The 26,727-nt window shown below is 36.9% G+C and overlaps 2 protein-coding genes and 1 non-coding gene across 3 annotated transcripts; 1 reads left to right on the forward strand and 2 right to left on the reverse strand.

Annotated features, from left to right (window-relative positions):
* Positions 1–2,550: 2,550 nt before the first annotated feature.
* Positions 2,551–2,925, reverse strand: LOC122859907. The gene has a single exon (XM_044163590.1). The coding sequence runs from the start codon at positions 2,923–2,925 to the stop codon at positions 2,551–2,553; it is 375 nt and encodes a 124-aa protein (XP_044019525.1).
* A 3,427-nt stretch (positions 2,926–6,352) lies between these two features.
* Positions 6,353–7,923, forward strand: LOC122859908. The gene has a single exon (XM_044163591.1). It carries the CDS (start codon positions 6,353–6,355, stop codon positions 7,559–7,561), a length of 1,209 nt encoding a protein of 402 aa, XP_044019526.1. The 3' UTR covers positions 7,562–7,923.
* An 18,348-nt stretch (positions 7,924–26,271) lies between these two features.
* Positions 26,272–26,426, reverse strand: LOC122859956. The gene has a single exon (XR_006374400.1). It is a non-coding gene; the product is annotated as a 5.8S ribosomal RNA (ribosomal RNA).
* Positions 26,427–26,727: the final 301 nt, after the last annotated feature.

A 26,727-nucleotide genomic window follows, 5' to 3' on the forward strand; every position in this document is an offset into this window, starting at 1 on the left:
TCAGGATAAAGATGCTAGTGTTCAATAATAATATCAATAGAAATAAAACGAAAAGAGGGTTCGCATTGTAACATGACATTTTGAGTCAGATACCTTTTTGGACTGTTGCTATGGGAATTAATATTTTTAAAACATTATTTATAAATTAATATAAATAAATATTAAATAAATAATTAGTTTATCCGATTTTTAGGCCAAAACATTAATACCAAAAATTAATGAATGAGAAACATAATAATAATAATAACTAAAAATCGTAGTTTCGTAACTCAAAAACATAAAATAAACTCTCAACTAAAATACAGATTCTAATACCCCGGAAAATAAGGCGAATCAAAGTAAGACAATAAAATCTGCTGAAAATCCAACGGCAACACTGCAACTCAACGGAAACTGAACGGTAACTCAAACTTAATCTTAAACGTAGTCGAAATCTCAAACCAAAATCGTAGTCGTAATCGGAATTTAAAAACACAAAATTAACACCAGGAGCTCAATCGAAACAAACCTTCCATAGACTCAGTCTTCGAGGAAAACCAAGAGTCGCTCAGTATGTGGGTTATGGAGAGAGGAACGGGTAAAGTTGTGTGGGAGAATTAATTAAATAATGAATTTTACAAACAAATATTTAAGCAAAGCCGTAAGCCAAAATTTATATTCAAAAATCTCAATAATAAAATAAGAAACATAATTAAAACGTATCAAAAATCCAAAATAAGCATATTTTCATAACCAAAAACTAGAATCGAGAATACCTCAACTAAATCGAAATCTGCTTACACAAATCACCAGTAAATCAATTCTAAATTCGTAAATAGCTTCCAACGGTTATCAAATACAAAAGCAAAACTAAAATCGTGATCGGAAAATTAATTTACGCGTTATTATATCAAAATCCAAACTAATTAAATCAACTCAATCGTAGTTCGTCGTCACAAACCTCCAATAATCGAATTTAGATTTAAGATATTCGCGAAATTAAAAATCAAAAGCTAAACAAGACCAGGATTAACCTCAGTCAAACATAACCAAAACGAACACGAGGCTACTCTCAGGGATAACCCATAGAGGCTCAGAATACTTGGTTATTCAGAGAGAACGACTGTTCAACTCGAAGTCCCAAAGCAGAGAGAGAGTTTGTGATACTCTAAAACAATATATCGTGAAAATCTTATACTACTCCCCTTCCTCTTTTTACTATAGTGAGTTAGCTTGTATACTCTCCACATTAAGCTGGAGTTTTCAAATAATAATAATAATAAATTAAAATACGTATTACCGGGTTTACCCGATTTTAACAAAAAAAAATAAATAAATTTTTTCCTGCCTGAGCTTGAATTTAAATAAGAAAATTAGATAAATTAATTAAATAATATCACCGTCAGAAAGTCTAAAAAAATGATATACGCTGGGTTTTTAAGGTAGGCGATAAATATCGCTACAGCCCCCTCCGAGACTAAACGACGGTGAACTTATCCTGTGGAACTTGGTTGAACCGAGAAACAATAGGCTAGAATGACGCCACAGCCCCCTCCGGGTGATAGTAGACTCGTCCTGGTCGTGTATTCTGGATTGATGGTCTTCCTGGAACAGAAACTGCATGGGGATAGGGAAAAAGAAATAATCTGGACAGAGCTAGGATAGTATCAAAATTTATTTATTAATAATAATCAACAGTTGAGGTAGGTTATTATGATATATTTGTACTCTTTGTTTTTTCTCTTTTTTTTTTTTTATATAATGGGGCTCAACCACCAAACACCATAAGTTTACACCTTCATCACATACCGGGAGTTAATCTCTAGGCAACAGTCTTTATATGTATATTTTTTTTTTTTTTTTATCACATGCCGGAGATCAGCCTCCTGGCATAAGTCTTTTATTCCTCAACTTAATATTGCCTGAAACGACAATTTAAATCCAGACAAGGTGGATGACAATAATACCGGGAACCTTGGCAGTACGAACTTCCCCAATAAGCATCTTCATATTGTGGCCGAGGTCAACCGCAGAATTCAGTTGAAGTCATACTTCGTTGACGTAGTGGCTCTTGGGACCAACCACGTCCAACTGCTCGTGGTGCATAGTGGCCCCAATATGGGTGAGCTTCGCTGTTGGAGTGGTGTGGAACCGGGCCGTAGTAACCTGAACCACTGTCAGGATAACCCATCTCCCAGCTATTAGGTGGAACAGGATCAGGTACTATGGCTTGTGGTGTATTTCTCGTTGGTGTGGGTGCCCTATGCACCATTACTGGAACCGGGTCCATTTACATCATCGACTCAGCTGGCTTATAATCGTCTTGACTAGACATAGGGATATTCTCTGGCTCAGTGTTGCATATGTCAACTCTCGGTACTGGATCGGTAATCCAACTTGTCGTCATCATGGTAGCAGCTGTTGGGCTTGATCCCACAGTATTTCTCCCCAATCTACACTCACTGTCAGGTCTGGTGCACTGGTATGTGCAGTGAGTATGTGCACGACAGCGAAAACAATGAGGTCTCTCCTTACGCTTGGGTTTTTCAGCGATTTTGCCATCGTTTCCCGCTACGCGTCTATTTCTCGTTTACGGCCGACGGCAGCCGAAATTGGTGTTGCGGACGCCTTTGGAGGTGCTGCTTCATCGGCTGACGGTGTCGCTGGTACCAGAGGTGTAACTGGTCTAGTAGGTGGTATACTAGTCTTTGGTGGAGTTACAACATTAACCAGTTGTGTCAGTTTCTTTGGTGAGCCTGGTGGTGATTTTGAAACCTCTGCGTAGGTAGGTTTCCTCTCGACATTACTCTGAACTGGTGGTGCAGCCCAGCTAGCTAAGTTGCCCACGGTACCGAATGTGATATCAAGTTTCTCCAATGGTATAGATACCATCATGGGTTCTGGCCTGGGAGGTTTTACCTCACGTTTAGCAGGTTCCGTTTCCATTGCTGTAGGTTTATCAGCCTTTTTTTTATCAGGTATCTCAATTTTAAAACGTTCAAGATCTGTCAGTTGTTTCGTTACTCGAGTTATCCTCGGCTTAGCTCGACCAGGTAGTTGATAAAAGACGTTTGATGGTGGGTTTTCGTTATCAAATGATAATTTTGACAACGATAGTTTTGGTCGACAGTCTGGTAAGATGTACAGGGGTGAAGTTGATCTCTGGCTGACCTCTTTTTCGTTTTAATCCTGACTGAATCAGAACTGCGAAAGCCTGCTTCTAAATCGGAGTCAGCTCCTGGAGTGCAATCGAGGGTACCCTCGGCTGATCCTCCAGTTTTAGGCGTAGCTGGAATTTTGCCAGGTACTACAGCAAGTTTGAGCGAGGATAAATCCTCACATGGTGTCAGGGGATTTACTTGCGACAAAGCTTCCTCCGGTGCAATGGTCAACAAATCAATTTCATTTGCGAGAGAGGCTGAGTTACTCTCAACCAACTCCAATGGGTCTGAGGTGTCGATAAATTCAAAATGTTGTCCTAGGTCTACTGAGGCAGGTTGTTCACGTTCCAGTAGACGTGGGCATACCTGAGAGATTGATGAGATCAGCTCAGGATTCTTGACAGAGATTTCTTCTAGTTCTGCTCGATGTGGCTCCAATACATCTACTAGCACGAGATCTGTCTCGGATTTATTCGTTGGTTCAGGTACTTCCACTGAAGCTTTAGTAGTCGCTGCTCCGTCGATACTGCTGTCGCTGCTGGTATAGACGACGCTTCGGCTTCTCAATGATTTAGATACCAGCTTTAAATCTTTTCTTGGGCTCGGAATTACCCTACGTGTGATCGAGGGGTCACTCACGGCCTTCTTGCTGGACCGTAATTCCCTCATCTGTGAAAAGCAATTTTACAACAAAATTTCAGTGGTGTTAAATCGTGGTCGTTAATCCTGATTAAGAGAGAACCTCTCAGTCTCGAATTAACCATGGTTTTAAATCGGAGATGGTGCTTGGGCCTAAATATTTTCCGGTAAAGTCTGTTAGCTCGTAACGGTTAGCTGAGATCTTACGGGATATGACGAATGGTCCCTCATAAGGTTTCTCAAGATTAGCCGAGTATTTTTTTATCGCGTTTGACAGTGGATGAGTCTTCCTCAATACCAACTGGCCTTCTTCAAATTCAACATTACGGTGACGTGAGTTATATTGTTGGGCTTGTCTGTCGGTTGCTTCTTCGCGAGAGAAAATATGGGCTTGACGGAGAGTGTTGAGACCTCATCCGCTCGTTCCATTTTTCAATGGGGATTGGTACTAAGGTGGTTTCGCCTTCAAATTCCTCCCGAAGCGAGTTAGGCATACGCATTTCTCGACCCGTATTAGCGAAAGAAGGATTAGTCAATAGAGCTTCGTGATACGCAAACCGAAATTCGGCCAGGTGGACATCCCAATCCTGGTGATACCATCTAAGTACGCTCTTAACATAGTCTTAAGACTTCTATTAACCCTCTCCATGGGATCAGCCTGTGGATGATAGGGCGGTGTGGTTTGTAAAGTTACCCACTCTGACAAAGCTTTTATTTCTTTGTTGACGAATTCGGTCCCATTATCCGTGATTAAGGTACGCGCAGTCCCGTGACGAAAGATTACCAAATCTTCGAGTTTCTCTCGGATAATTTTACCTGTGGCTACGCGCAGGGCCACTAATTCAATAAACTTGGTCATTTGATCTTGTATTACTAAGAGATAGGCTGATTTAGATATTAGAAAATAAATCTTTTTGTAAATAAAAATATTTTATATTTTTGTTTACATATGATGTAAAAAAAAAAACTCATTAAACTTGATGGAAAGAAAATAAACAATAACATGTGACTTGGGTTGGCTTTAATCTGATTTTGGTTTTATAATGTTTGTCAGAGTGCGGTAAGGTTTTAAAAGAATTTCAAGAAAAACGCAATTTCTGAAAAATTAGAAAATGATTTTGAAGTTTAAAAAAAAAGTATACATCTATAAAATATGTTTTTTTTTTTTTTATTAAAAAGTTTGATATTGATTTTATAAGATGATCAGAAGAAAAAATATTTCTATCTGATCAATCATATTTTAAAATTCAATTCCCAAGGAATTGGAGGGTTAGGGTAGCTCTATGCCGATAATATATAGGCACGGTAGTTAGATCTCGTTTCTCCCACTTTGATTTTTTTTTTGATACTTGACGCGAGGCCTCTTGATATGGTTAAAATTGTTATCTTCATTTTTTCATGATAATTCTTGTTCCGGGTCGAACCATATGTCTGTCGGTCCCAGACTGACCAGATTTTTATTCTTTTTATTTTTTTAAACAAAATACAATAAGTTGATAAGTTTTAAACATTACTCTGTTTTTTATGGCTAGATCACGAGATCATACAATTTCAAATAACATATGACTAACAATTTTGGTTTATATTTTTTCTAAAATATTTTAAACAACGATTTAATTTATTTACTTTTAATAGCTTTTTACAAACTCGAATATTCCCACACATGGTCAACTCATGCATAGACTTTTGAGTAAAATTCACGTAACAAATAAAACCATAAACTCAAGTTTCTCTTTGGTACTATTATAACATTTTTTTTAAAACATTATTTGTCAAGAATTAGAGAAAATCTCACATCTGTCAAACAACTGCACTAACGTATTTTCGATACACAGAATGATCGTAAAATCGACAATAAAAAAGTAAATTTATAACTTTTTAAAATAAACTAAATTCATGAAAACGTCTTGGACTTTCCGGTCGTAAAATCTATATTTTTTGTTTACACATGGTATTTTTTATGTCACCCTTTGGACCACACAAGGCCCAATTTTATGTCTAAAAATCCCACCACCTACACCTAGTTTTTTACCCTCTCTTGAACTAATTTTTGACCAATTAAAACTAATTTTTTAACTAAGTATACACCCATTTTTTGGACTTAACAATTTTCAACAAACTGAGAAATCAGTTGCTCTTCAACACTCGTTTACGTAACATCTCTAATTAATATTGATTCGCGTACAACGGGATTTCTTTATACTTACAATATAAAATAGTAGTGTCTGTCCATGACAACACTTGTTAGAGTCAACTCAATATACAATATACAATACAATTAATTATAATTTTAGTGAAATAATAAAGTGAATATATTAATAGAATTTAAGCCACAGTGTTTGGATTTATTCAAAGTGTTATTCCTCTTATTTCAAGTTACAACCTATCCTCCACATCCTTTGATAGCCCTGTATCAAACATAAGGCCTTACAACCCTTGTGAAATTATCGTGGTATATTTGGATCCGTGGTGCGATACATTTTTTGGTCCTTCGAGCCGGATTCACCAAGTGAATATTTACCAGTGACTTTAGTGAAGTTAAGTATAGTGAGAGTCACAGCACTCTATTTACAATGGTTGAAACAAGTGACAAAGCGTTACAAGACAAAGTTAAAAATCTTCACAGACAACGTGGGATGTTTAAAAAATCAATTACAGACTTTACAAAAAGAATGGATAGAATCAAACTTAATCAAGATCGATTTGATCCAGACGAGTTTGAAGTAGTGCTCAAAACACTTCGAGAACGTTTTTATGTTTTCGAGGATATACAAGATCAATTAGAAGAAATTGATGAAGAAACAGAAGCTCCAGAGAAGCTTACAATTCAAAACTCGTATTTTTCAGCTGTTGCTGAAGCAACAAAATTGTTACGCAATACTAGCATTGCAAATAATACAAGTTCGACAAATACAAATAATAACATTAACACAATGTTTCCAGTTCCACAAATACATATTCCAAAGTTTGATGGTACACAAGATAAGTTTGACGCATTTTTTAGTTTATATCACTTGACAAATGTTCTTACAGGCAAGGCCTTAGAACTTATAAAACATTTAGAAATTAATGATAATAATTATGATGCAGCATTGTTAATATTAAAAAACAAATATGAAGATAAACGTCTTTTGACTCACAGACATTGGTCAATAATACGAGATTATCCAAAGTTGAAAAAAGATACACCTGCAGCTCTTGGTGAGTTAGTAGATACATTTAGACAACGTATTAAAGCATTAGAAAATTTACAAGTTAAACATAATGCATGGGACATAGCACTAGTTGATTTTATGTTATTAAAATTAAATCAAGATACAATTTTTGCATGGGAAATGACTCATAATTCTCATGAAATACCAAAATATTCCGACTTGTTAGAATTTTTGGAACAACGAGCAAGATGTGCTAATTTTGCTTTGAAAGAAGAAACAAATACAAATGAAAATAAAAAGGGTGAAAAACCCCAAGTTAAAAAAGGTGGAATATCATTGACAACAACTACTACACGTGTCTGTCCAATATGTTCCGAGACACACTCTGTATATAGTTGTGAGATATTCAAAAAGTTTACACAAGAAGAAAGATATAAGGCTGCAATCAAGGCCTCATTATGCTTGAATTGCCTGAAAAAAGGGCACGGGGTCAAAGATTGCAAGTCAACAGGGTGTCGTACCTGCGACAAAAAACACCATACATTTTTGCATCGGCCAACGACCATTGAGTCTGACCAGGCCAACACAACATCTGTTCCAGTAGCAGATGTAAACAAACAAATATGACTACAGCATAGTAGTATACATCCAGGACGACCTATAGCATTTGTAGTCAACTCAACAACAAGTGTATTAGTCGTCTCAGCACTCATCAATGTATTCAATATTGACGGAGAAAAAATACAATGTCGATGTCTTCTTGATACGTGCTCAACTGCAAATTTTATGACTGAAAGTATGGCAAGTAAACTTAAATTAAATAAAAAGAAATGTTCAATCTCAATTGGTGCATTGAACACAGCTTCAACAATTTCTAAACATGTTGTAAGTACCACAATTCAATCTTGTCACACAAAATATGAAAGAACATTAAGTTTTCTGACAGTTCCAAGAATTTCGGAAAATATACCTGATCAAATAATTAATAAAGATAATATTAAAATTCCTAATACAATGAAATTAGCAGACCCTAATTTTCATCAACCTGCTCCAGTTGATATTTTATTGGGAGCAGGTGTTACCATGTCAAATTTATTTACACAAGGACAAATAGATTTGTCTAAATCTGGTGGCCCTGATTTATTTTTACAAAAGACAAAATTAGGATGGGTCATCGGAGGTAGTGCACCTACAAACAAAGCAACAAAGCAAGTGTCTTGTCACCTGGCATCAGACACACAATTCAATTTAGCTAAGTTCTGGGAAATTGAAGAAATACTAGAAACAAGTCATCTCACAGTAGATGAACAAGCATGTGAAGAACATTTTCTACAACATGTTACAAAAAGAAACAAGAAGGCCGATACGTCGTCGCCTTACCATTCAAACAATCTGTCGATCAACTTGGAGACACGAATTACAACAATAAAAGGCAATTCAATTGAAAGAAAATTACAAAAATAATGTAGAACTAAAATACAATACAACGCTGTACTACAAGAATACCTAGACTTAGGTCACATGTCTGAAGTACCAGATAAACAATTACAAGAAGATGGTTTTATTTACCTCATCATGCAGTGATAAAAGAAGAAAGAACAACAAAAGTACGAGTCGTGTTCGACGGCTCAGCCAAGAGGTTCCAAGGGTCATTCGCTCAATGAATTGCTACATGTTGGTCCAACAATACAGACAGAACATTTTCTCATTACTACTTCGATTTAGATTACACCAGTACGTACTGACTGGTGACATTAGAAAATGTACAGACAATTTTACATTACGTCCACAAGATAGAAAATATCAACGTATTTTATGGAGAAATACGTCTGGTATTATCAAAACATATGAATTAAATACTGTAACATTTGGTCTTGCTCCATCACCATTCCTAGCTATACGATGTCTACATAAATTAGCTGATGATGAACAAGAAAATTTTCCTATAGCATCAGAAATACTCAAGAGAGATCTATATGTCGATGATCTTTTATCTGGTACACAAACATTTGAAGAAGCAATTAAATTGAGGGATGAATTAATTCCTTTATTACAACAAGGTATGTTAAATATACGCAAATGGGCTTCCAATGAGCCTAGACTATTAGAAGGCCTTCCAGAGGTTAACAAGAATCTACAATTACAATTGAATGACTCTAGTGCAATAAAAACACTTGGTGTTTACTGGAAATCTACTACAGATACAATTGTTTACACAGTTAAAACAATTACATTTGACGAAATTACAAAACGCAAAATTTTTTCTGAAATTGGAAAAATCTTTGATCCACTTGGACTTCTTGGTCCAGTTGTTATGACAGCAAAAATAGTTATGCAACAATTATCAGATATATAAACATTGGCTGGGGATGAACCTATCCCATTACCAATTAAAATGGTGGTTGACATTTACAACCAATTACAACTTTTAAATGATTTATCTTTAAAAGACATACAATATTGAAAAGATACAACAAGTATATGCAATTACATGGCTTTTGTGATGCCAGTGAAAAAAGCATATGGGGCTTGTATTTATCTCAGGTCCATTGATACAAAAGGTAAGTTTACACACACCTTTTATATTGCCAAGGGCACCATAGCTCCTCTCAAGACACTATCAATCCCTAGATTGGAATTATGTGGAGCATTATTACTTGCTTCGCTTTATACAACAATAATTAAAGCAATACACATAACAATAGATGACACATATTTGTGGTCAGATTCTACAATTGTTTTACACTGGCTAAGAAAAGAGCCAAGTGTTATGAAAACATTCGTGGCAAACAGAATTGCCAAAATACAAGAAAAAACAAAAACAACACAATGGTGCCATGTACGTACACATGACAATCCTGCTGACCTGATTTCAAGAGGTCAACTACCTGAAGAATTCATCAAAACAACAACATGGCAACATGGGCCGTCTTGGCTGTGTGAAGATCCAGATGGCTGGCCGAAATTCGAGATGACCGAGGGTTGCAGTCTACCTGAGCTCAAGAACAACACATGTCTCAACACAATTACAACAAGTGCAGCACAAACACAAGTAAATATAAACAATAAAAATGATTACAATATTTTAACTCGTTATTCATCTTGGAATAAATTACAAAATGTTATTGCATATTGTTTGCGAATGAAAACAAACAACAAGAATACTAGTTATTTAAAAATCAATGAGATTGAATATGCTACTAATACAATAATTAAACTAGTACAAAAAGAAATATTTTTTGATGAATTAAAAATTCTAGAAAATCAAAGACAATTAAATCAAAAAAGTAAATTAATTAAACTCACTCCATTTATTGATAAAAATGGATTATTGCGAGTAGGAGGGCGATTACAAAATGCCTCTATTCTATACAATCAAAAGCACCCGATTATTTTACCTAAAAATCATCATGTAACTTCATTAATAATTAAACATGAACATAAAGTAAATTTGCATACTGGCACTCAAGCCACGCTATATGCTGTAAGACAACAATATTGGCCAATTGATGGTCGCAATCAAGTAGGTAAAATAATACGTACTTGTACAACATGTCTACGAGCACAGCCTCGTACAATTGATTACCTGATGGGCAATCTACCAAAAGCTAGAGTCAATGAAGCAATTCCATTTACAATAGTTGGAGTTGACTTTTGTGGACCTTTTTTAGTCAAAGAAAAGAAAGAAAGAAATAGAATAAAGGTAAAAATATACGTAGCAGTCTTTGTATGTCTCGTCATCAAAGCTGTACATCTAGAAATGGTCAGTGATTTAACTACAGATTGTTTTATTGCTGCTTTAAAAAGATTTGTAGCAAGACGTGGTTACCCGACTGATATTTATTCAGACAATGGTTTAAATTTCATAGGGGCCAACAATGAATTAATTAGATTACAAGATCAATTAAAATCAAACGATGCACAAAATAAATTACAAGAATTTTTTAACACAAGAAAAATTCAATGGCATTTTACGCCACCACTTTCTCCACATTTTGGCGGACTCTGGGAAGCCGCAGTAAAGTCATTTAAACATCATTTTAAAAGGGTTATTAAACCAGATATTTTATTATCACAAGAAGAATTTAATGCACTAATTATTGAAGTTGAAGCAATTTTAAATTCTCGTCCATTAACGCCTATATCAAGTGATCCAAACGATCTCACAGCGTTATCACCTGGACATTTTTTAATTGGACATGCTCTCACAACTATAAGAGATCATGACTACAACAACATACCCATGAACAGGTTGTCTAGATAGCAACTGATTGAACAAATGAAACAAGAATTTTGGCAACGTTGGCACAATGAATATCTCAACGAGATGATCAACCGCAGTAAGTGGAACAAAGACAACAACAACATAGAAATAGGCGATGTGGTCTTATTGAAGGAAGACAACATTCCACCTCTGCATTGGGCATTGGGTCGAATCATCGAGACGCATCCTGGGACGGATGGTATTGTCCGTACGGTCACCATCAAAACAGCAAAGTCTACCTACAAACGCAACGTCAAGAAAATAGCACCCCTGGTTCCTTGTGACCCAGAATGACATTAGAATAAATTAAATTTACATTTACTAACACTTTTTTCTGTTCTAGATATTTAAGTTGATCGGCCGACCTCTCAACGGGGGGAGAATGTTCCGGGTCGAACCATATGTCTGTCGGTCCCAGACTGACCAGATTTTTATTCTTTTTATTTTTTTAAACAAAATACAATAAGTTGATAAGTTTTAAACATTACTCTGTTTTTTATGGCTAGATCACGAGATCATACAATTTCAAATAACATATGACTAACAATTTTGGTTTATATTTTTTCTAAAATATTTTAAACAACGATTTAATTTATTTACTTTTAATAGCTTTTTACAAACTCGAATATTCCCACACATGGTCAACTCATGCATAGACTTTTGAGTAAAATTCACGTAACAAATAAAACCATAAACTCAAGTTTCTCTTTGGTACTATTATAACATATTTTTTAAAACATTATTTGTCAAGAATTAGAGAAAATCTCACATCTGTCAAACAACTGCACTAACGTATTTTCGATACACAGAATGATCGTAAAATCGACAATAAAAAGTAAATTTATAACTTTTTAAAATAAACTAAATTCATGAAAACGTCTTGGACTTTCCGGTCGTAAAATCTATATTTTTTATTTACACATGGTATTTTTATGTCACCCTTTGGAGCACTCAAGGCCCAATTTCATGTCTAAAAATCCCACCACCTACACATAGTTTTTTTACCCTCTCTTGAACTAATTTTTGACCAATTAAAACTAATTTTTAACTAAGTATACACCCATTTTTTGGACTTAACAATTTTCAACAAACTGAGAAATCAGTTGCTCTTCAACACTCGTTTACGTAACATCTCTAATTAATATTGATTCGCGTACAACGGGATTTCTTTATACTTACAATATAAAATAGTAGTGTCTGTCCATGACAACACTTGTTAGAGTCAACTCAATATACAATATACAATACAATTAATTATAATTTTAGTGAAATAATAAAGTGAATATATTAATAGAATTTAAGCCACAGTGTTTGGATTTATTTAAAGTGTTATTCCTATTATTTCAAGTTACAACCTATCCTCCACATCCTTTGATAGCCCTGTATCAAACATAAGGCCTTACAACCCTTGTGAAATTATCGTGGTATATTTGGATCCGTGGTGCGATACAATTCTTATATAAAAAATGTTCTTACTACGAATATCGTTTTTTATTTTTTTTTTAACTGTTTCTATAAAAGTGTCTCATGTTATTTTAAAATAAAACAGAACATTACTTTGTGTTGAATTTTAAAATATGAATTTTAAATATGAACGCTTGGCCGCCACAAGCCAGTTATCCCTGTGGTAACTTTTCTGACACCTCTTGCTGAAAACTTTTTAAGCCAAAAGGATCGATAGGCCATGCTTTGCATACTGAACATCGAGATCAAGCCAGCTTTTGCCTTTTTGCTCTACGCGAGGTTTCTGTCCTCGCTGAGCTGGCCTTAGGACACCTGCGTTATTCTTTGACAGATGTACCACCTCAGTCAAACTCCCCGCCTGGCAGTGTCCTTGAATCGGATCACGCGGGAGTATAATTTGATCATTCAAAAAAATTGAAAAAAAAATAAATATTTTTAATTAATTTTTCATATCACTCTTACACGCTTGGCTCTCGAACACCATGACAGTTGGAATTATCAGTTCACAATGCATGCGTTCTGCCTAATCTATAATCATATTTAAAGTTTTGGTTCTTATTATCCATGTTCATTTTTATTTATGACTTTTCTTCGCGATCTTCTTTTCAGAGTCATTTCACGATCTTAGACACTTTCGTGTTTTTGTTGCGGTGCGTTTCGTGAAAGAATTGAAAGATCACGTTTTCAGAAATCATTTCTGTTTTCGAGTGATAATCGTTGCCTATTGTGTGGTAATATCCATGAGCCAGTTCGTTGCCATCTGTTCACGTTAGATTATACCAAGTTTCTGACTTTTCTCTAACTGTTTCTTTTTCAGAACGCTTTTTGTAAATATATTGAACGCGCTCGATAGATTAGAAGATACTAAGTCTGAAGGCTGTACTGGCCAAGTGAATCCGTTCTCTAGAGCTTTGTCTATCAAAGTTGTTCTTTCTTCGTTGTATAATGTACAGTTTCTCAAAATGTGATCAGGCGTCTCTTCTTTAAATCCGCAACCACATGTTGCTGTCTTAGTCTGGCCTCTGCTATGAAGTTTCTATTGGAAGTCCCCATGCCTGCTCAGAAATTGGACAGTATAGTGGTTATATTCTTCTTTAGAGATGTACCTGCTTTTCACAGATAGAAAATAGCTGTATGTTATTCGCCCGTTCTGAGATTTCTCCCATTGCTTCTGCCAAACATCTAATACTATATTTTCAAGGATGTTTTTGGCTTTGGCTTGATCTTTTTTGTCACTAAGCGAATTGAAAATTGTATTTTTATATTCAAAAGCTATATTCTTACGAATATTATATTCGAGTGCTTTTTTAGTGACTTGGAGATCAATTGGAAGTTGGCCTGCTATCACCTGCAAGGGATCTGTTGATACCGTTTTGTATGCTTTGGTGATAAATATCAAACATTCTCTTTGGTTTCTCGTGAGAGCTATCTTGTCTTTATATTCTAAGCAATCATGCCAGCTGGCAGCTGCGTATGTGACTATGGAGACGTAGAGGCCTCTATAAAGAGTATTCAATGTTCTCTGTTTTAGTCCCCAATCAGCTTTTGCAACTCTAGAGATTCCTTTGAAGATTGATAAGGCTTTATCAGTTGTTATTTGCACGTGATCGTTTACTTTGAGCCTTTGCTGACTTGCTTCTGGGCTATTCCATCGCTTGCCAGCATTTGGATTTTCCTCTCCGAAAGATAACTCCTAACGAGGTTCAATATATTCGATAGGCACTTTCTTTTATTAAGGTTGGCTATTATTGATGGCCACCAGACATTATCAAACGCTCCTGATATATCAAATGCAATTGCCATGACATACTTGTCCTTGCTATTTTTCACTATATTTTTCAAGTGAACTATAGCATCATCAGTACATTTTCCGGCTTTAAAACCGTACTGCCTTGGTGAAGAGTATCTGACGTCGTCGAGGACTGGTCGGAGACGCTTCGAAATCAATTTTTCGAGCCATTTTCCTAATATTGGTAGGAGACATATTGGCCGATATGATTTCGGATCACTCGCCTCTTTTTCTGGTGATTTCTTTAAAACTACCAGTAGACCAGTCTTCCAGACTTCAGGAAACGTAGCGTATTTCAAACATCCGTTGAACAAGTCATGAAACTCTTTACTCAAGCATCCCCAGGACTTTTTTAACATCTCAGTTTCAATCTTGTCTCTGCCAGGACCTTTATTATTTTTAAAGTCAAACAGTGTGGTGGCGATTTCTTTTGCTGTAAAAGAAGGTGCCAATATATTCGAAATGTTTGCCTCTGCTCTCCTTTTAGTGGCTTCATGAGTGGATGTTTCGTTTATGTTCGAATCGTCCGGTATGCGAGTGTTCAATAAGATGTTTGCGGTCTCTTTCCAATCTGGAGAGCTTTCATCACCTTTTTTGATTGTACTCAGGACCTGCTGCGTCTTCACCTTTTTTGTTGAAACTTTGTATATCTCTCCCCACAGGTTTTCGTTACCAAGTTTCGTGGCGAGCTTTTGCTGCCATTCACGCTTAGTTTTTCTGATCAAGTTTTTATAATTAGCATTTTGCGCCCTATACTTGATCTTCAACGATTCGTGGTTATGAGCTCTCGTGTTTTGAGCCATTCTCCTCATTCTGTAGGTTTTTCTCTTGAGTTTAGAGAGTTCTACGTTCCACCAGGGTACCTTTCTGATAACTTGCCTCCTTCTCGGGATAGACTTCTCAGCGGCTTGCAGTATTATATTTTCGAGCTGCTTTGCATATGTTTCCACATTCTTGGCACTCATAATTTCTGCATTGCTCAGAGGTCCTTTTATATTAGCTAGTTTCAGTTGGAACTTGCGCCAATTGGCCGTATCAAGGTTAAACCTTTCTGGGGTTGAATGAGTTAATGACTCGTTTCTTGGCACTTTTCGGATGGATGGCTTTTTAGATTCAAATTTTAGTACAGTTTCCAAGACATTATGGTCGCTGTCCACTATATCATCTTTAACCATCCATGAAGCGATATTGTTACTGAGATCTTGTGTTACCAGGGTTACATCAATATTCGTCTTCTGTCCATTGTGAACTCTGGTATATTGTTGACCAGGTTTGTTCACAATTTCAAGATTGTGTGACGCTATCACTTCCTCAAGAGCTTCACCACGTTTGTCAGTGGCTTTGCTCCACCATTTGGTGGATTTTGCATTGGCATCTGCGGCGACCAGTACTTTTTTCCCTTCTAGCGTCCTTAGAATATTTTCTAATTCGTCTAGATGGGGAGCAATTAATTCCTTTTTATCTGCTTTTGAGCATCTAAAATAGGCACTGATCAAATATATTGAACCAAAAGTACCGGTAACACTGGCGCACGCGAAGTTCTCCGAGCATAGTTGGCCTATTGCAAGGATATCAAGATCCTTGCGTCGTATTGCGATGGCAGCGAAGGGTTCTCCTCCTCCACCATGTGATACGACTCTCATATTATTGCCAAGCCCTTTGACTTCTCTGCGGAGTGTGTATGGTTCTTGAATAAGGGCCACATCCACTCGTCCAGAATCAAGCTCCATTCTAATTTCCTCCATAGCCGTTTTTCCCCTGCTGGCATTAATTTGCATAATGCGGAGGGTACTTGGTTTTGGGTTATGATTTCTGTTCACGTGCCTTAGGTTCTTCCACTCAGAATGCTGAGGTGAAGAGTTGTCCTGTAGGCTAGCCTTTTTAATATATTCGAGGTGCACTTAGGGATCTGCGGTACAGTCCGCTACGATAACTCTCAAGTGCCGAGTTACCGAATCCGAGGCTTCACGTATTTTTGTGTTCTGCATTGTAGGATTATATTCAAGTTTTACAGGTGCATAATAACCAAGCGTAAACAGTGTTTATTGCAATTAATGAGCCAATCCGTGATAATTCGAGAGTACACATGACCTGTCTTGGTCTTAAATTAAGGATCCATGACAGGCATGTACGCAAACAGTTTCATTTTCTTGTGAGCGATGCTATTTTGTTGTTATTTTTTCTCGTTTTCACTTGTTTCTTGGACTTTTTCAAAAAGGTCCACAGCTAGCGCTGCATAGCATGGTCACATTTTTGTTCTTGCCCGTGCAAGAGGTCTTTATATATTGAAAAAGAGGCTACCCACGGGCACTTGGAGTGTTCGTCATGATACACTATGGGTTTATAATATTTCATTACTTTTCACGAACTTCCAGTGTTGGTAGTCTCAGGCCAACGGACTCGATCATCGAAGTCACCTTCTCGAATTGGTCTCTCCCGCCACCCTTTGTCACCGCATCAAGAGACAATTAAATTCCCGCGGTGTAAAAACCAGGAGCGGAAGCCACCTATTCGTTCGTGTGTACCTTCGTTATGGTTCCTCTATCACTATAAGTACCGCATAAGAGACAATTAAATTCCCGCGGAGGAATAGGAACAGAGGGATTCTTGTTGGACATATTATTATGCTCGTCACGAATACGATGACGGTGCATTTGCATCAAAACGTTATGATGCTCTGTCACTGCAAGTAATTCGAACAGATTGATTTTCTTGCTGTTCTTTTTAGTGACATGATGTAAAATATGACTTTTAGCTTTAGGAATCCCTGATGGTTTGACCTAAGTTTCCGACTCTCACGTGCAGTTACCTGCGGACGTTGTCAATTATTTTACATCTTTGAAGCCCTCCTCTCCCTCTAGAGGTACCGCATATAGAGACATTTCGGATCCCGCGGAGTTTCTGTAGGAAGAGGATAGCCCGCCAGTTTATCGTGCACTCAACTAACGGACTCGGTCAACGAAATCGCAGACTCGGTCAAATAAACCTTCCCCATCTCCTCGGTACTGCATAATGAGACAATTATATTCCCGCAGTGTATAGATCAAGGAATCAGAGAGTGCCTACTTGCTCGTGCGTTTCTACTTATGACTCCTCTCTCCCCATAAGTATCGCATAAAGAGACTATTATGTTCCCGCGAAAAGATAGGGACAGAGGAAATCTCGTTAATCCATTCATGCGCGTCAATAATTAGATGACAAGGCTATTTTTTTTTCAACCAACCTACTTCTCTATTAAGCCCGACATGCCCCGCTCCTCAGAGCCAATCCTTATTCCGAAGTTACGGATCCAATTTGCCGACTTCCCTTACCTACATTAGTCTATCGACTAGAGGCTCTTTACCTTGGAGACCTGCTGCGGATATGGGTAAGAACCGGCGTGATATCTCGACGTGGCCCTCTCTTGGATTTTCAAGGTCCGAGGGGAAGATTCAGACACCGCCGCGACTGCGGTGCTCTTCGCGTTCCAAACCCTATCTCCTTGCTAGAAGTTTCCAGGGAACTCGAACGCTTATACAGAAAAGAAAACTCTTCCTGAATCTCCCGACGGCGTCTCCAGGTCATTTTGGGTTACCCCGACGAGTACCTTTACGAGGGCCCGAATTTCATACGGTTCCACTGCCGGGTTCCGGAATAGGAACCAGATTCCCTTTCGCCCAATGGGTGTATATTTGTTATATAAAATTTATAAAAAAAATATATAAAAATAACACCAACGTTAACATAAGTTTTCACTTAGGGCTTAGGATCGACTGACTCGTGTGCAACAGCTGTTCACACGAAACCCTTCTCCACGTCAGTCCTCCAGGGCCTCGCTGGAGTATTTGCTACTACCACCAAGATCTGCACCAACGGCGGCTCCAGGCAGGCTCACGCCCAGACCCTTCTGCGCGACGCTGCGACCCTCCTACTCATCAGGACTTCATAATGTAATATATATAAATATTTATTAACATTTCACTTGTCACTGATGGCTGAGTATAGGCACGACGCATCAGCGCCATCCATTTTCAGGGCTAGTTGCTTCGGCAGGTGGGTTGTTACACACTTCTTAGCGGATTCCGACTCCCATGGCCACCGTTCTGCTGGCTTAAGCAACCAAGGCCTTTCATGGTATCCCATAAACGTCGATTTTGGCGCCCTAACTCAGCGTTTGGTTCATCCCACAGCGCCAGTTCTGCTCACCAAAATTGGCCCACTTGGCACTCTGATCCGAAATCTCATGGCTTTATATATTCAAGCAAGCCAGAGATCCCACCCATTTGAAGTTTGAGAATAGGTTGAGGTCGTTTCGGCCCCAAGGCCTTTAATCATTCGTTTTACCAGATGAGACTCGAAAAAATATATTATAAATTGAGTTGCCAGCTATCCTGAGGAAAACTTCGGAGGGAACCAGCTACTAGATGGTTCGATTAGTCTTTCGCCCCTATACCCAGTTCCGACGATCGATTTGCACGTCAAAATCGCTACGGACCTCCATCAGGGTTTCCCCTGACTTCGTCCTGACCAGGCATAGTTCACCATCTTTCGGGTCCCAACGTGTATGCTCTGGGTGCACCTCTTTTTAAAATAATCGAAATTATTATAAAAATGAGATGCCCTGGGAATGCGAATTAATATCGTAATATAAATTATCTTCCCATTAATTATACAAGTATAATTTTTACTTTCATTACGCCTTTAGGTTTAATTATATTTATTTTTTATAGATGAAAAATAATCGAAATGACTTGCATATTGGTTAGACTCCTTGGTCCGTGTTTCAAGACGGGTCCTGAAAGTACCCAAAGCAATAGCATCGCCGACAGGTATTTTTATTTATAATAAAATAAGTCAGTTCTAGAACACCGTAAATAGCCAACAGCTGGCACAATTTTTATTAGACAGCACAAAGACTGTAAACTAATAAAAAAGGCCTCGCTTGCGACGGGTAGAGAACGCAAAAATATATTATTATGCGACTTAATACCATACGATTACCGTCAAATACTTGATTAGAAAACACAAATTGGTCTTTATACATTAAAATAAATTAATATATAAAGTCTAATCCAATTTGGTCGTAAATCAACATTTAACGAGTCGCGATGTCCTACTAAGGAAGAAGTGCACAATGACAATGTAAAACAATAAAATAATATATATATGTATGAAAACTTTTTTAATATAAAATTAAAAAATTTTAACATATCATAATATATATTAATATTAAACATATTTTATGAATCTTCCCATTCGATCTTTTGGGTTTCTCAGGTTTACCCCTGAACGGTTTCACGTACTCTTGAACTCTCTCTTCAAAGTTCTTTTCAACTTTCCCTTACGGTACTTGTTCGCTATCAGTCTTGTGGTCATATTTAGCCTTAAATGGAGTTTACCACCCACTTAGAGCTGCACTCTCAAGCAACCCGACTCTAAGGAGGAATTCTCCCGAAATGTATTTTAGTTGTTACGGGCCTGGCACCCTCTATGGGTAAATGGCCCCATTCAAGATGGACTTAAACACAAAATAACATTACGGGATAAATGAATCCTCCCAAACACTACATTTCCCAGTGGCAAAAACCACGGGATTCAGTGCTGGGCTTATTCCTGTTCGCTCGCCGCTACTAAGGAAATCCTAGTTAGTTTCTTTTCCTCCGCTTAATAATATGCTTAAATTCAGCGGGTAGTCTCACCTACTCTGAGGTCGTTTTTAATTATTTTATTATTTAAATATATATATTGTAACTGATTTTTCCACCGATAAAGTAGAAGCCTCAGTTACTATGGGATCAACGAGGATTTCTCACCATCCTCCTCTCTTACCGCCAGGAGGGAGCCAGCTGGTGTATAACGGCAACCAACGGACCGTGGGGTAATTTCGGGAGCAATGGCCGCCGACGGCCATTTCGGTAGCGACTAGTTCAGTAAGAAAATGGTAGAGGGGCGCGGTCGACCATATTAGTTCCAAAACGTCACTCTGGCACCATTACTAAAATGTATACGATTTCTAGTATTGGCCGGGAGCGTAATAACCTCACCCCGCGGCGGCGGTTATTACCGGGATCATTAACTTTGGTTTAACTCACTCGCACAACCTGAGTCAATACGAGAACGAGGATATTCGTACCTCACAGGCTTCACCGAATATCCTCCTATTGCCTGCTCACTCTAGTGCACCAAGTAGTCGAACATAAAGTCCATCCGCAGCCACGCTGGTCTTACGCCGGACCACTCTATGCATTTGGCTACTCGATTATAGGTTACTCTGACAGTAAGTAACCACACTAGAGCGAAAGAGCGAGTGATATACAACGTCCTACCTATACAGCGTAGCGACATCGTAAATCACCCCCGAGAGCATGCACCACGCATCGGGAGCTTGGTTGGACTCATCAGTGACATCAACTAGTTCCATCCTAGGACCCAGTCGACGTCATCGTCTAAGTCGGCTAACTCCACCAAGGAGTCATGCCAGCTTCACCAATGATATCAACTAGCTCCTCCATAGGAGCATGTCGACATCACCAAGTCACCAGCCAACTCCACCAAGGAGTCAGCTAGCTTCATCGGAAGCCAACCACGGACTGTCACCAGTCCCGGTGCCATCAGCCAGCTCCGAGAGCCGGCCGACGACTGGCAGTGAGATGCCAGCGATCACCAGTTTTATGGACTCTCTATCCTCACTCCCGTTTGACCCACTCCATACGACCATCTGTGCGCACACCTCGATGCGACTCTCCGGTGGGAGTGTCGAAGTAGGGGATACGAATCTGTCGTAGCCAGGGTAGGAATCCGGATTATCCACTCATGGTGGATGTCTACCAAGTCAACACTGACATTCAGGCGAAAATGGATGTCACTACCGAGGCCACTTACAAACCGGTGGTATTAATTAGCGTCTTAGTCGATAAAACCCCTCAGACCAGACCTCTAATTATTTTCGGGAGCGCGAGATCTGCCAAATCTCGTTACAATATATATATAAATTTAAATTTAAAAAAAATTTTAAATAAAAAATCTAAAAAATTATTAAAATACAAACAAAACAAAATAAATAACAATAACAAAACATATATATATTTAATATAATAATATTACCACATTAACATAAGTTAAATACTATTGTCACGGTGCCATTTTCTTTGTATTATTTTTACATGAAGTCCTCATATCCTCTGATACCTTTTTTTCGAAACTTATAAAGAGGTGATTTTAAGGACTGTATTTGGGTAAGATCCGTGCATCGATAACATAGATTTGAAAAAAATTAAATATGATAGCACTTGCGTTTAATGTAAGAAGAATTCGAAAACAAAGTTCTGAACATGAATTTAATGAAGATAAAACACTATTTATATATCTTACATGATGTCCTCGAACCCCTCTATTATATTTTTTTATCTAGATTATGTTGGTCGTTTTAAAGGTTCTTCATAGAACTTGATCGAACTAATGATAGAAAATAGAGTACAGAGTTATGACTGTTTGGAATACGTGTATAACATCATCTATTTCTACGAAGCGAACTGAAACCGAGAAAATCGAGAAAAAATGGAAAAATATCATAGGATGAAGAAAATATTAGAAGAAAAATTTTTGAACTTGCAATTAAAGAGTTCTGAAAGTAAACATACAATGCGCCATTTTTTAAGTCATACTTAACGATTGTATGAATTTCAGTTTGGGTTTCATGTTCCTAAAAGCACTAACGGAAAAAGTTTATGAATTGGTACGTTCCGTAGACACCAAAAAAAATTAAATAGAACTTGTAACAAAGACAACAGTCTTTCTCTAAATACCTACTGTCTAACAAATAGATTCAGTTATTGCTATCGAAACGAATTCAGTTTCGGTTTTTCCGTAGGTATCTAAGAATTTCTGATGCTACTAAATCAAGGCGGTATCTCGTTGTTCAGGCTACTGGTGATCAATCATTTCTGAGATTCCGGAAAACCGGAAAAGATTGTCTCAGCTTTCCATGTTAAAAGAGTACAAAACGACCGTCTTTCCAGTCAACGCGTTTTTCGTCATATTTTGGTTTTATGTGATAGTCCTTATGATTCGATTCGTCCAATAAATTATTAAAACTATAACAAATTACAGTGTAGAAGAATGGCCTTATTTCAAGTTTAAAAGATTTATTTCATAATTTCCGGTATAGGCTGCAAGTCCTTAAAACCACCGTTCTGCGAATAAAAAACTTTCGTAGTATGGTTGTTTTGAGGACGTCTCAAAATTACGTCGTTGATTTCGTTTTGATTGAAGTATGGTTTGAGATTATCAGAAAAGTTCTATGGAATTTCTGAACCCGCACGTTCCGCGTACACCAAGAAAGTTTGAGTAGAACTTGTTACATAGACAACGGTCTTTCTCTAAATAATTACTGTCTAACAAATAGTTTCATTTATTGTTATCGAAACGAATTAAGTTTTGGTTTTTCTGACGCTATCTAAGAATTTCTAATGCTACTAAATTAAGGCAGTATCTCGTTGTTCAGGCTACTGATTCAAGGTGATCAATTATTTCTGAGGTTCCGGAAAACCGGAAAAAATTGTCTCAACTTTCCATGTCGAAAAAATACAGAACGACCGTCTTCCCAGTCAACGCGTTTTTCGTCGGAGAATTTCCTTTTATTCTGGTCTCGTGTGATAGTCTTTAGGATTTGATTTGTCCAATAAATTTTCAATACTATAATAAATTTCAGTGTAAAACAATGGCCTTATTTCAAGTTTAAAATATTTATTTTATACTTTCCGGTATAGGCTGCGAGTCCTCGAAACTACCGTTCTACGGATAAAAAACTTTCGTAGTATGGTGGTTTTGAGGACGTCTCAAAATTACGTCGTTAATTCCGTTTTAATTCAAGTATGGTTTGAGATTATCAGAAAACTTCTATGAAATTTCCGAACCGGCACGTTCCGTGGACATCACGAAAAATTAAGTAGAACTTGTAACTAAGAAAACGGTCTTTCGCTAAATACCTACTGTCTAACACATAGTTTCAGTTTTTGCTATCGAAACGAATTCAGTTTCGGTTTTCCCGAAGGTATCTAAGAATTTCTAATGCTACTAAATCAAGGCGGAATTCAGAACGAACGTCTATCCAGTCAACGCGTTTTTCGTCGGAGAATTTTCTCTTATATTTTGGTTTCATGTGAAAGTCCTTATGATTTGTTCGTCCAATAAATTATGAAGACTATAATAAATTCCAGTGTAAAGGAATGGCGTTATTTCGAGTTTGAAATATTTATTTTATAATTTCCGGTATAGACTGTAAGTCCTCAAAACCCCCGTTCTACGGATAAAAAACTTTCGTAGTATGGTGGTTTTGAGGACGTCTTAAAATTACGTCGTTAATTCCGTTTTGATTTAAGTATGGTTCGAGATTATCAGTAAGGTTCTATGAAATTCCCAGACCTGCACGTTCCGTGGACAGCAAGACAGTTTAAGTAGACCTTGTAAGAAAGAAAACGGACTTTCTCTAAAAACCTACTGTCTAACAAATAGATTCAGTTATTGCTATCGAAACGAATTCAGTTTCGGTTTTTCCATAGGTATCTAAGAATTTCTAATGCTACTAAATCAAGGCGGTATCTCGTTGTTCAGGCTACTGGTTCAAGGTGATCAATCATTTCTGAGGTTCCGGAAAACCGGAAAAAATTGTCTCAACTTTCCATGTCGAAAAAATACAGAACGACCGTCTTCCCAGTCAACGCGTTTTTCGTCGGAGAATTTCCTTTTATTCTGGTCTCGTGTGATAGTCTTTAGGATTTGATTTGTCCAATAAATTTTCAATACTATAATAAATTCCAGTGTAAAACAATGGCCTTATTTCAAGTTTAAAATATTTATTTTATACTTTCCGGTATAGGCTGCGAGTCCTCGAAACTACCGTTCTACGGATAAAAAACTTTCGTAGTATGGTGGTTTTGAGGACGTCTCAAAATTACGTCGTTAATTCCGTTTTAATTCAAGTATGGTTTGAGATTATCAGAAAACTTCTATGAAATTTCCGAACCGGCACGTTCCGTGGACATCACGAAAAATTAAGTAGAACTTGTAACTAAGAAAACGGTCTTTCGCTAAATACCTACTGTCTAACACATAGTTTCAGTTATTGTTATCGAAACGAATTAAGTTCTGGTTTTTCCGACGGTATCTAAGAATTTCTAATGCTACTAAATTAAGGCAGTATCTCGTTGTTCAGGCTACTGATTCAAGGTGATCAATTATTTCTGAGGTTCCGGAAAACCGGAAAAAATTGTCTCAACTTTCCATGTCGAAAAAATACAGAACGACCGTCTTCCCAGTCAACGCGTTTTTCGTCGGAGAATTTCCTTATATTCTGGTCTCGTGTGATAGTCTTTAGGATTTGATTTGTCCAATAAATTTTCAAGACTATAATAAATTCCAGTGTAAAAGAATGGCCTTATTTCGAGTTTGAAATATTCATTTTATAATTTCCGGTATAGGCTGCAAGTCCTTAAAACCACCGTTCTACGACTAAAAAAATTTCGTAGTATGGTGGTTTTGAGGTCGTTTTGAAATTACGTCGTGAATTCCGTTCATATTTGAGTATCGTTTAAGATTATCAGAAAGGTTCTATGAAATTTCTAAACCTTTACGTTCTGTGGACACAAAGAAAACTTCAGTAGAACTCGTAACAAATTTTAGCATATGTTCTCGAAACAACCATTCTATAATTATAAAAATTGTATGTCACGGTGCTTTCGAGGACTTTCAACAATTATTTGATGAACAATTTTTTTTGTATTTTCCGAAAAAACTTGTTATCTCTCATAGATTACAGATATCCGTAAAGATTATTAAAAACGAGTACACTCTATCTGCATATTCCTGTGCATTTTCTATTTTTACAGAATGTCCTCAAAACTGCCAATAGCTGGAGATACGAAATCCGTAAAATGGTGGTTTTGGGGACATTTAGATTAAAGTCGAATCGACAGTTATTATCCAGTCGACTGCAATTTCAACGATGAATTTTATGAAAAGGGAAGAATCTTATTGAGAACTGCCAGAAAATTCATATCGAAATTCATAAATTCGACTGTTTTATCGAATTGAGGTTCAACAAATTAAGTCCTCAAAACTGCCTCAGTGTGAAAAAAAAGGTAGTTATTGGTGGTTTCGGGGACATGCAATATTAAAACAGATATAATTATGTTAAATGTTATTATAAAGCATAGTGATATTTTTTTTATACTGAAAATTCACTGAGAACATGTTTGTAGTTTGAATTGAATCGTAAAAATGCATTTAGCGCAGTAATCTTGCTTTTTTATCAAAAGTCCTTGAAAACTCTATTAGATCGAAAAATGATGTTCTTGGAATGGAGGTTTCAGGGACACACGAAAAAATTCTTATTTTGGTCAATAATTGAATTTTTCCATCAAATCGATACTATTTATAGTTTGAGATGGAATCAATTGAAGATAAATCGATCGTAATACCTACTTCACATTTCAATTTATGAAAATTATACCTGGTAAAATAAAAAGTCCTCAAAACCACCAAAGCATATTTTTCAAATGGGGTTTTGAGGACCGTCCTCAAAACCACCGTTAACTGAGATGTTGTTTTGGGGACCGTCCTCAAAACCACCAAATGTCCTCAAAACCACCATTGTATATATGAAGTAGTCCTCGAAACCACCACTGTATGTATATATTTATATTTATTATTATTTATATTAAATTTAAAAAAAAATTTAATATAAATAAATAATATAATTTAAAATGACGTAATAAATACGAACATTCATTTATCGCTAGTACATATATATATATATATGTAAGCAGTTTTTTGTATAATAAACGACCCTCAGCTAGGTGTGGTCCGGGAATTGGATCCGTGGACCGCAATGTGCGTTCAAAATGTCGATGTTCATGTGTCCTGCAGTTTACAAGTTGTCACGCAATTAGCTGCGTTCTTCATCGACCCACGAGCCAAGTGATCCACCGTTCAGGGTAGTAATTAGTTTTTTTATTAAAATATATATAGAATATATTATAATAAAATTTTTTATTTAAACAAATGCACGCAAATCAAGAATATATATATATAAAAAATCTTTGACAAAAAATTATATATATATTACAAGACGTTACGAAGCATCTTTTTCAGCATATATAAATATATACGTCATCAAAAAACACAACGAATGGCTGAAGTATTACAGTAGTCAAACCAACAGCAAGACTTAATAAAAGTTTCTATTTAAATATTTCGTTGAATAATATAGACAACAATATTATATTATATATATATTTT

This window comes from Aphidius gifuensis, linkage group LG6 (assembly GCF_014905175.1).
Source record: "Aphidius gifuensis isolate YNYX2018 linkage group LG6, ASM1490517v1, whole genome shotgun sequence".
NCBI lineage: Eukaryota > Metazoa > Arthropoda > Insecta > Hymenoptera > Braconidae > Aphidius > Aphidius gifuensis.